Here is an 11,269-nt window from a genome sequence, read left to right on the forward strand (position 1 = left end):
CTGTGCTAATATGATCCTACATGAAAGTGGAGAGGGCTGTTAGACAACTGACTACTTACTATTCTTTGCTCCCTTTAGTGGAAAAAGGGAGAAAACAGCAAGGTGGAGCTGAAGTCTGAGGGCTGGAGCTCTTTTTTTTTTTTGGAGCTGTTTCTGCTCAGTCACTTCAGCTCCCATTAATCTCTAACCTTCTTCAGTTATTTTGCTAAAATGAACAATAGCAATAGCAGCGGCAGCATAGCTGATATTTAGTGAATGCTCACTCTGGGCTGCACGCTGTACTAAGTGCTTTACATCCATCTTTTGCCTATTACTGTTGGGTTGGCCAAAAAGTTCGTTCGGGGTTTTCTGTAACATCTTCTAGAAAAACCCAAATGAAAATTTTGACCAACCCAATACTTAACTTCTCTGTGATTCAGTTTCTTCATTTGTAAAGTATGGAGAATAATAGCATCTACTTCTTCTGTTAATCAGATGAGTTCATATATGAAAAGTGTTTAGAACAGTCTTTAGCAAATAGTAAGTATTTAATTAATAATAGTTATTATTATCTCATTTTTTAATCTTCGAAAGTAGTGGTTGCTGCTACTTACTCCCCCATTTACAGATAAGCAAACTGAGACTCAAAGAGTTTAATGAACTTTTTTCAAGATCATATAGATAGTAAGGGACAGAATAAGGACTTAAACTTCCATGTCTTGTGCTTTTTAACCCCTCTGCCATTTTGGTCCTCCCCTTCCAGGCACCTAAGCCCCAGCCACACAACATTAAACTTCTCTGATTAGTCGGATCCTTATGTTGAACACTTCATGAGCTTTCAAGTCTCTATACAGTTTGCTCATTTTATTATTTCCTTTCTCTGAAATAGCTTTCCTAACTTTGTCAAGTAGATAAAATTAAAATTATCCTTCAAGACTGAGTTCAGCTGCCACCTTTTCTCTCACCTTCCTTCTCCCATCTTCACAGAGTTAATTGTCTTGTCTGTGTTTCTTTTACACTTATCTCACATATCTCTCTTTCAGCACTTATCACATTGTCTCATAATTTGTTTGTGTCTCTGCTGCTAAATGGGGAACTATGAGAGAACCAGTAAAAATTAAAATTTATTTAAGATGCTAGACTCTCTTCTAAAGGCTTCATAAGGATGTACTCATTGAGTCCTCTCAATAACATCAGGATGTATGCTGTATTATCCCTTTTTTATTGAGGAGGCATAGAAAGGTTAAGTAACTTGTCCAAGATAATATATGCAGTAGCCACACAATAAATGATTGTTGAATTATATTTAAGTAAAAATGCTTACTAAAAATGATCAAAATTTCTTTTTTTCCCTGGAGAAAATGAAATCTCTCAATTCAACATCTTTTAGGATGGAGGAGAAAAGAACAAACTCCTCTTTCATCTAGTCCAATTTTTTTTCTTAAAGCTATGAAAAGAAACAGCTAATTAACTTTAGCTAGTTGAAGCTCAATTATCAATTCAGCTTTAAGGTTTTTAAATAATATAATAACTTTTTCCCGTGCTGTAGTAAATGACTTACTTCCCATTGATCATTATTCCCATGATCTCGAATACCCATATAAGTTAAATGTTATTTTATTATCTGTTCAAAACTTCATAATCCAGGACATGTATTACAGTGTCAATTTTAATACTGTGTCAAGAACCTATAATTTTCCAAACATAAAGAGAAAAAAGGAACTGTTTTCTGCCTCTAAGCCAAGCTTGAGAACCTGTCTTTCTGAGGATGATGAGATCCTGTGGCACCAGAAGGAGCTAAGGGACTAGCTGTGAATGCCAGGTGTGATTAATTTCAAACCCCAAACCACCTGTTACTCCTTTAAGATCTTTTTTCACAGTCACTCAGAGGGAAACACACTCTTTTTTACTTTGCTCTGGGGCCTTTCAGGGCTCCAGCCCTTGTATTAACTGCCTGATCTGGTGGGAGGAAAACTAGCTTTAAAAGCCTTTTAATCTAAAGGGTTTGAGCAGTTAATAGACATCATCCTCTTGGCAAAAGGATGTGATATAAAAACTGCTTCTCCATTTTAAAAACAAAGTCTTATTTATATAATCCTTTTATAAAGTTAAAGTCTCTTGGTTTAAATATATTTTTTAGAGCTTGTTACAATGCAGTAAATGGCAAAATGAGTTAGCCAAAACAATCTTTTCTCCATTGCCCCAGTTCTCAATAGCCCTTTAGCTTATTTGACTGCTTCGACTCATGGCAAAAAATAATCCAGTCATTTCCAAATGCTCCCTTAGTTTTAACCACTGTATAGACTAATTATGAACTTGTGCCTCAAAATTGAGCAATTCTATCATTTTAATATGGCATAAAAAAAGTTTGTGAGAGAATTAGGAAAGTCACAGAACACTAGCATACCCAGAGTTAAGAACAAAAGAAAAATGTCAGCAGCAAACAATTATCTTTGTAGACCTTGCAATTTCCATTAAAAACATTTATGAGACTATTAACAAACATGAAAATGATGCATTTTTGCATAGAAAAACAGACTCACGTGATTCTAGAATCGTAAATAACCCATAATTCTGGTAACCATCGGTCTTGTATTTAGCCAGTACTTGAAACACTGCTATTTGTCATCTTATCTTTTTAATTTTCTTTTTAATATAAAGTTAATATAAGCTGGGGTTTTTGTTTTGCTTTGTTTTAATAACAATATAGTTTATGCTACACGTGGAATAAAGAATGGAACAAAGTAAATTTATCTAATGTAAAGTAAATTTATCTACAGAAGTGAAGGGTTTTGGTTCTGTTTGCAACTGTCCTACAGTAATTCCCATTGCAACACAATGCGCTATTACATGCCTTAGCTGAAAAGGATACGTCTCTATAATTTTAAGTACATTTCATTGTATTTGCAATAGAAGTAAATTTTGGAGGCCAAATAAACTTTTCAGCTGATGAGGGCAGGAGTAGGGAGTTTTGTTGTATCTCTAGTAAGGAATAAGAAAAACATTGAAGGAGTAGCGTGCTTTCATAATAAAAGATATGTACCCTGTTTCACAGGTTATTCCCATCTTTGCTTGAGCACCATGGGAGGCCCCCTGGGAGTTGACATCTTAGTGCCTTCCTTTGATTGCACTTTACCCAGGCATTCTCATGCTAACTTGCAGGAAGGTATGAGTATGGAAGAAAGAACATCTCCCTGTCATTTGAAGGGATTGAAGTATCTCCACATGGAAGTGGAGAGTCAGGAGTGGGAGGACTTTAACACTCAGGGTTTGCTGTTACTTTGTGTAACCACTAACAATGAGGGAACTCAGGGTTCCAAAACACAGCACGGGTGATTCATCTAAATGAAATGTGAGCAGAATGGGGGAGCTCCCTGTGAATTGAGGGAGTATGATATATAAAAGATCCCAGGGAATACTGGGAAAGATAGGGGGTAAGGCATGAAGGGAAAATGGAAGAGAGTCCATTTATGGTCATTAATATCAAGTCCATTTTAGAAACGTTTACTATTGTAACATTTGTAACTTGTTGCTACTACATATTTAATTCTGTTCTGCCTGTTTTCTACTGTGCTTTCAGCACCAAGCTCAGTGACCAACACATACTTGTTGAATGAATGAATAAATAAGCATTTCAGTTAGTATTCATGGATGTAGAGGCAAATGGATAAGGGGCCATAACCATGTAAAGACAAATCAGTTATTAACCTCTATGAAAAATGCTGGTGTTGAAACCCAACCAGCTAACATTTGAGAAGATAATTCAGTCAGTAGGTTGTCCCACAAATTTTAAAATCTAATCACTATGGTTAATTTTGTATTATTGAAATGGAGCCTCCACGGGAAACTGAGCCAGTTACTCACCTCCTTCTGCCTCAGTTATTATCTGCATAGGGTTTCACAGTCACAGACTTAATGCCTAGCTCCAGCCAAGCATCTCACAAATAAATCCACTGTGCACAAAAGGAACCAGATGAGATTATAGACACATCCATGCAAACACATTACCACTATTAAGGAAAACAATCTAAAGCCTGTTCAACTCAGATGTAATTAGTCCTAGAGGGACACATTATTACTGATAAAGGGTTCTTCTCACAGGGAAGTTGGACTCCCCAGTGGGAATGTATTTTTATGGGTTGAAGATTAGTAACATTTTCAAATTGAATTAGTTGCAACTGTTTTTCAATATTAAATATTGGAATGGGTGCCAAAATAGATAATGTGATTTGGTCCTTGAGTCACTGAAGCAGACTTTTATTTTATATGATTGCTACCATTACTTATTGACTTACAAATAGCAGTGATTAACTGGGGATGTATCTCACCCACTGCTTGCCCCTTGACCTGAAATGCCAAGTTAGTCAAGAGTAGGCTTAAATGAGAGTCACTACAGTTCGGTATTATTCACTGATCATTGGGGTTGATCACTTACCAAAGCTGTTGGAATATGTTGTTCCAAATAGCTAGGTAGAATCAGGCAATCTCACTTGGTTGTTGCTCTTGACTTCCCAGTCTCCTAGTCTTAATCCATGCCTCAGGTTTTTGTGTATATAATGGAGGCCAGTGTTAATAAAACCTGGTCTTTCTGGCCTCAAGATCATTGTTGAATTTTCTGCTGATTGCTGGTGATATTTGAACCTTTAAGCGAAGCTCTTTATAAATATAGTCATGGTAATTATGTCTCTACTGTAAACTTTTTGACTTGGAAACATAATGTTATCCCAATACCTTTTGATAGCATTTCCTTAATTGTATTTTAGATAATGATTTTAGTACCAAAAGGGGTCTTTATTGCTAGATTCAGTTCACTGTTGTACATTAAATTTTGTCTCAGATCCAATCAACTTTGGTATAAAGTAAAAATGAGTTCAAATAGAGTGCTCACTAAATCATGGCTTGAGCTGTCCTTATATGAGCAAAACTGAATTGTTGCATATATCATTGAAATATTTCAATGATTTATTTTTCCTTACTTATATTTATATTGATGTTTTCTTTACAGAAACACTGTAGCAATAAAGAATTCTGTTCCATTAGATTCCTAATCTTAATTTTCAAGTACCAAATAAAAATAAAAACCCCAAACAAACAAAAACAATGAACAACAAACAAAAACAATAACAACTTTTCTGGTTTTGTCATAATGTAATTGTAAACCATTCTTCTTACAAGTTATGTATTTAGAATCCAAAATTTCTACCATGGCCCAAAATAAAATGTGATGTTTATATTAAAATTCTGAACCAACCAACTAAGCAGGTTTACATCTTTAAATATTACTGGCTTTGTAAGAATAAATAGGATAAATACGACAAAAGCTACCAAATAATGCTTTTGCAGATAATATTATTTGTCAGTTTATCAGCTTTAGGTTCCCCATCATTCATGCATTTTCAGTTCCAGAATATAGTAGCTACAAAAATAAAGAAACAAAACCATAATAAAGCTAGTCTTCCTATTTTGTGCTTGCCTCCCAATTAAAAAAAAAATTAAGTGCCAAAAATGTAAAATTTATTCCAAGAAAAGTAACAGGCTACACAAGTAAATTTTGGCAAATGCAACTTTATATTGAAATTCACACATCTGTATCTTGAAGAATGAGACTCACAGACTCTAAAGTATTTCTGAAATACTAGAAATCATATTATAAGCTTTCACAAGTTAAAACTGAAATAATTTAAACGACCAATACACTGAATGTGCAGAAAGTATAAACAAGACTGTGCCTTCGGTAGAATAAAGGCTTTACAAATTGTGCAGGATGTCATACTAAGGCTGTGGTCTCCCCTTGACAGCTGACTTAAAATATAAACACACATCAACTGCCTCCTTCTTAGAACACACTAGAATGGGTAGCACAACTCAGAAGAAAATCTCATTATCCCAGTGATGTGCACCTTAATTTTCAAACTATGTGAGGAAAAAGGAAAAAGAGTATTAAATGATCGTCCATGCACTTCCAGTTGCATGACCATGACCAGTTACTGATTCAATTTCCCATGACTCCAGTTTGCTCCAATGCTAAATAAGATGAAAGATACTAGATAATCCTTTAAGGCAACATGTGTTTATTCTGCATTATTAGAACTGCTCAGTTGTGACCGGTTGGTACCATTAATGTTGCCTCCCAGACCAGTATCTAGTATTTGTAAAATATAGATGAATTGGAAAAACTTTATACCAAATCAACAAAAACCACATAATACAGTTCGATGCTAGCAATTTCACTAGTAGGTAAGGAAAGTGGTATTTAGAAACAGTAATGTATTAATACAAAAAAAGTAAACTCTAATTGAAACCAATATACTGCTTTGGAATGCTCCCCAAAACTTACAAGGCGATTTTTTAAAAGTGTGGTAATCCAATAATTCATGGCATGTCTTTAGTGAATTACAGTACTTTAAGTCCCCAAATATTTTAGTCCTTGCAAAACAATAATAGTATGAAATGTTTTAAAGTCTTCAAACTTCTAAAATTAGTTTTTATCAGCACATTTACCTCATGTCAACTTAATTTATTAAGATGTCCAATGCTAATTGGTTTTTTTTGATGTTTTTTCATAAGTAGTGATATACACAGCGTTTAGCACTGATACTTAGCACCTGCTACTTTCATTATCTAGTTTTCAACCACATAAAGAAACTTAGGGCAGTGGTTCAGTCCTTTCTTAATTACAAACCTTCGCCGGCAGTCAGCAGGATCACTCTGAGATTTAAAATAGGATTATAGGTGAACTATTGCAAAGACTGCAGAATGTTGCCCAAATCCTTATAACTGCTGATCCCATTCTTGATTTTCTTCTCAAGAAATGGCTACAGGCCACAATTGCTTAGCAGAGAAGGTTAGTGTTTCACAAGGCTAAAGATGTACAGATGCTCCTTCATATAACACAGTAAGGTTCCCTTGGTAACCTGGATTTTCTGCAGTAAAGAAGGGTTGTGCTGAAACAGCGCCTCAGCTCCCTGTTGGAGAAAATGCAGACAAAAGGATTGATTCCTGCTTGGGCAAAACTCATCCAGACAGCGGCTGTTAGAAATCCCCCTGGTACTACAGGCCCTCTTGCAAAAACTCTCCAGTAACAGGCCACCAGGTAGGGGCCCCACAAGATTAAGAAGAGAAAAGTCATTATATAGAACATTCTGCTGATTCTTTTCTCCATTTTGAACTCATCTAAGACCAATAGCCTTCTTCTGCTCGTGGTGTTTGCATTTTGCCTGATGCCCAGCAAGGTGGGTGGTGTGGGACCCCTTCCAAATCCTGCTAGCCAATTGGCAGCTGCCTGGCCACTGGCTCCAGGGCCATGAAAAGTCCAGTTCTGGCTGACTGCTGCTACAAACTGGACTGGCTTCATTTTCCTTCGGTCGTGGACAAAAAATATCAGCTTGAGGTAGACAAGCTGTGTAGCTAGGAGGATGAGGGCAAGGAGCAGCATAAATCCTAAGGAATCATTAGCCCTGAAGGAGCGGTGTTGGAAGGTACATTGATCTTCTTCCCTAATGAACGAGTAAGTGCCCACATCCAGAACTGGGGGGAATGCCATGGCCACAGACAGAGTCCACACCATGCAGATCACAGCCAGACACGTCCAAAAGGTCAGCCTCTTTGTATAGAAGCGGTGATGGGCAATAGCTAAGTATCTGGTGACACTGATACAGAAGAGCATGAAAGCAGTGTGGAAACAGGACAAAACCCCCAGAAAGGCAATCACTTTGCAAGTCAGAGTCCCATAAGTCCAGGTAGAGCCATTTTTGACAGAGTTGAATACAAATGGGAAACAAATTGCAGATCTGAGGATATCTGAACAGCAGAGATCCAACAGGAAGTAGTAAGGTGCTCTATGCAAGGTCTTATCTTTCACTAGCAAAATGGAGATCAGAAGGTTGCCCACCACGCTGACTCCTATTATGAAACCCAAGGAAGTCAGTTTCAGAAAGGCTGTTAGAGGAGAGAGATTTTGCAAAATGTTGTCAGCTGCATGGCTATAGTTCGCCATAGATGGATGGAGGATAAAGATACAGCCTCAGTCAAGTCTCATGATCTAGATATAAGAACAAGGAAAAGATATATCCATGCATTTTACTGAAAATGTAATCCACAAAGAGAACTGATCCGATCTGCAGTCATGCTTCCTCTTTTCTTCCATTTGATTTGCCATCAGAATATCTGGAAAAAAAAAGAGCTATCAGTTCTAAAGTTAACAAGCAATGATGTCAGGCAGTGCTAACATAAAGCTGTTCATTTATGGGGAAGCAAATAAAGTTTTATTTTTGAATAATATTATTTGCTTTAGTATTTTTGCTTGAGATTTCAGAGAATTGGCTTGTTCAGTTTTCTGAGCTAGATGAATTTTTAAATGTCTCTATTTAAAAGAACATACATTTGATTGGGCACCTTTAGGAGAGAAGGAATAAAATGTTCCCCAATTGTATGGGGAATATGCCAGTCCTGGAGTTAAACACTAGTGTTGCAATGGAATCTACAAGATTGCTAATAGGAGACAGAGAAGAGACAGCCCACATTTATCTGAGGTCTGTTAGTATCTGTCAGTGTTTTCCCTGTAGCTTCTCTGCTGATACGGATCCAAAGAACCCTTCCAAAATATGTCTTTTGACTCATATTCATGCTGCATATTATAAGAGGAATATTTGTTGATTCATCTTAAAGCATGATTTCAACATTAGACGTTTAAATTAATAGGAACTTGTCCCAGGATTTGATGTGATTTAATCTTTTGTCTTTCCCTCCCCCCCCATTTTTGGCAAATCTTTTCTCTTTTAAATCCACATGATTATTAAAAATGGTTAATGTAAATATTGGTCAGGGAAACACCCAGAGGAATAATGCACTTACATTTGTAGACCGGGGCTGCCTGAATTCAAATGAATTTAACATGAACCTGTATTTCTTGGGCAATTAAGCTTTTCCCATTTACACTGATAATCTTCGTTGCACATCGCAAGTGGCTTCATTTTAAAACAAAATGCACATTGTCTCCTAGGTGTTGGGGAGCCCCACCAGGGAAATCGGCTTTCTCTGTTATTCCCACCAAGCATGTTTCCTTTGCCACTTCTCACTTGCCCGGAATATGCTGATAGAAGTCCAGGCAACACTGCGTTCGATGATTTTAATTTCCCCACCGGTACATCCCCGGGTAAATACCGATCGCATCCTGCAACATTACGAAACCTGAAATCCGCCACCCCTGGATTTATAATGGGGGGGTGGAGGAGGGGGAGGGGGAGAGAGACATGCATTACATACGCGAAGATGGGGAGAGATTGCTTCTGTGCTGCAAGGGAACTGTTCCCGGTGATTCGCAGTCTGATATTCCTCAGTCTTGCAACGCTTTCCAGAAATGGAGCTCTCAGTAAGCCCTACTGAAGATGCATTGTCTGAATGTACTTCCATTATGCAGTTTATTGTCAAAAAACAAAAAAAACAAAAAAAAAAACTCAAGGAGGGCTCTTTCCCGCTGAACCTGCAGTTTCATCAACACTGTGTGCCCCCTCCCCCAAAACTTAACCGAGAGTATATCCTCCTACCTGTTGGTGTTGGATATCCCGACAGACTATAGCTTCTTCTTTCTATAAACTGCTGATTTTTTTTTTGCCTTAGTGCCTTGACTGAACATCCAGGCAGGGCTCGGCGGCGCCTGCGCGCTGGAGCCTCCTTGAGCTCCAGCCGCGTCCTCCCCTGTCGCAGCGGCACCGTCTCCCCCAGTAACGCAGGGGCAGCGGCGGCGGCGGCGGCAGCGGTGGCGAGGGCGGCGGCAGGGGGCTACCTCAGCCTCTGTGGAGCCAACAGGAGCCCCGACCCGTTTCCAGAGCGGGCTGGGTTTATTGAATGTCCTGTCCTGTTGAACTGGCAAAATTGGCCTGTGTCCCCTTGCGGCTGCTTCTGAACTTTTCCCTCCCTGCATTGGGAGTGGGGTTTGGAAAGGCTCGTTCAGGACCTCAGGCCCACCCTCTTCCCTTAGGGCAGCGCACCCCGGAGGCCGGGGTGCCCGCCTCCACCTCAGCTTCCGGGAACCCTCGCTTTCCCCATTTTCCTCCATGCTCTTTTAGGGCGGTCCAAAGCATTGGGAGCTTCTTTCAGCTTTCTTCTTTAATGATTTCCCCAGCTGACTGCATTTGCAGGTTAGCTTGGTGTGGGGGAGAGTGGAGGGGAGGGGAGAAAGAAAAAAGAAAGGAAAAGAAAAAAAAAATTTTTTTTTTTAAAAAAAAGGCATAGTCAGGAAAAATCTTGTCAATGGGGAAGAAAGGAAAGCAGGTTAGGGCAGCCCTTTGTTAGTCTTCGTCTGTTCTCCAGTGCACGCAGATATGCGTTAAGTAGGAAGAAACTAAGTTCAGAGGAAAGCTGCAAAATGATTTATGTCCATTCGACTTTAACGAATATGACTATAGAACCAGGCTTACACATAACGAATATGACTATAGAACCAGGCTTACACAAATTTTAAATGACTGCTCCTTGCATTCCACCCCACCAAGCAATAGCCTGTCTTTTGCTTCTTGCAAGTAAGGCTGACCAATAGATTGGTAATGTCACAGCAGTTGTATGTATGAGTTTCCTTCCCCCCTTTGTTGTTAAGGAAGAAAAATACTAGGAATATAACGATTCATAAAACTTACACCCGTCCAAAAGGTCCGATGATATCACAAGACAGTACATAGCCTGACACCTGGGTGCTTAGGGATGTCTCTGGAATCATGGATTTCCTTATTTTACCATTTCGTAAGAATTTTGTTTGTGGGGGTGGTATAAGATTTTAAACAACTCCACCTCCAAAAACGAGCAGAAATGCTTTCATTAATTCCCAAGGTAAAACGTCTGATTCTCCTCCTGCATGCTTATTGCTTTATAATAATCTGTTAATGAAACAGAAAAAATAAAGATCTTCTCTACAGCAATAATTTGATCTCCAGACAGCAGTAAAATACCTCATTGCTGGGTGGTGAGATTGTGACATTCGGGGGAACTCAAGCCAATCAGCATACAGATAATATGGATTAATTTACATATTGTATTTCTATTGGACATACCGAGGAAAAGCTTTCTCTGTTTAAAGCTTAAAAAGATTAAAAATGAATACTTCACTGTCATAATGTCACAGTCATGTTACAGTCATTACAAAATGCCCTATGTTGGTAATACTGAAATGAAGTTACATTTTCCTGATTTGTTTTGGGATGTCCTAAACCCAGTTAAGAAAAATAGATAATGATTAAAAAAAAAAAGAAGTATCTCCTCACTTTGGCGTTCCCTTAACCTAGAAAAATCAATTCTA

At 38.3% G+C, this 11,269-nt stretch overlaps 1 protein-coding gene across 2 annotated transcripts; it reads right to left on the reverse strand.

The window, feature by feature from the left end:
- Positions 1 to 4,921: 4,921 nt before the first annotated feature.
- GPR85 (G protein-coupled receptor 85) lies at positions 4,922 to 10,925 on the reverse strand. 2 transcript variants are annotated; one of them, XM_029234309.1, is made up of 3 exons: positions 10,614 to 10,925; positions 9,244 to 9,359; positions 4,922 to 8,145 (listed from the first exon to the last, which is right to left on the reverse strand). In XM_029234309.1, the coding sequence occupies exon 3, from the start codon at positions 7,973 to 7,975 to the stop codon at positions 6,863 to 6,865; it is 1,113 nt and encodes a 370-aa protein (XP_029090142.1). In that variant the 5' UTR covers positions 7,976 to 8,145; positions 9,244 to 9,359; positions 10,614 to 10,925; the 3' UTR covers positions 4,922 to 6,862. The 2 variants fall into 2 exon arrangements, with proteins under 2 accessions (XP_029090142.1, XP_029090141.1); XM_029234308.1 differs by lacking the exon at positions 10,614 to 10,925 and adding an exon at positions 9,525 to 9,638 and having other exon boundaries at positions 5,529 to 8,145.
- Positions 10,926 to 11,269: the final 344 nt, after the last annotated feature.

This window comes from Monodon monoceros, unplaced genomic scaffold (genome assembly GCF_005190385.1).
Source record: "Monodon monoceros isolate NGI ecotype Baffin Bay Population unplaced genomic scaffold, NGI_Narwhal_1 Super_Scaffold_2, whole genome shotgun sequence".
NCBI lineage: Eukaryota > Metazoa > Chordata > Mammalia > Artiodactyla > Monodontidae > Monodon > Monodon monoceros.

What these genes read in the sequence shown, in the direction of transcription:
- GPR85 (XM_029234309.1), bottom strand. Translation starts at nt 7,975, where the DNA reads ATGGCGAACTATAGCCATGCAGCTGACAACATTTTGCAAAATCTCTCT.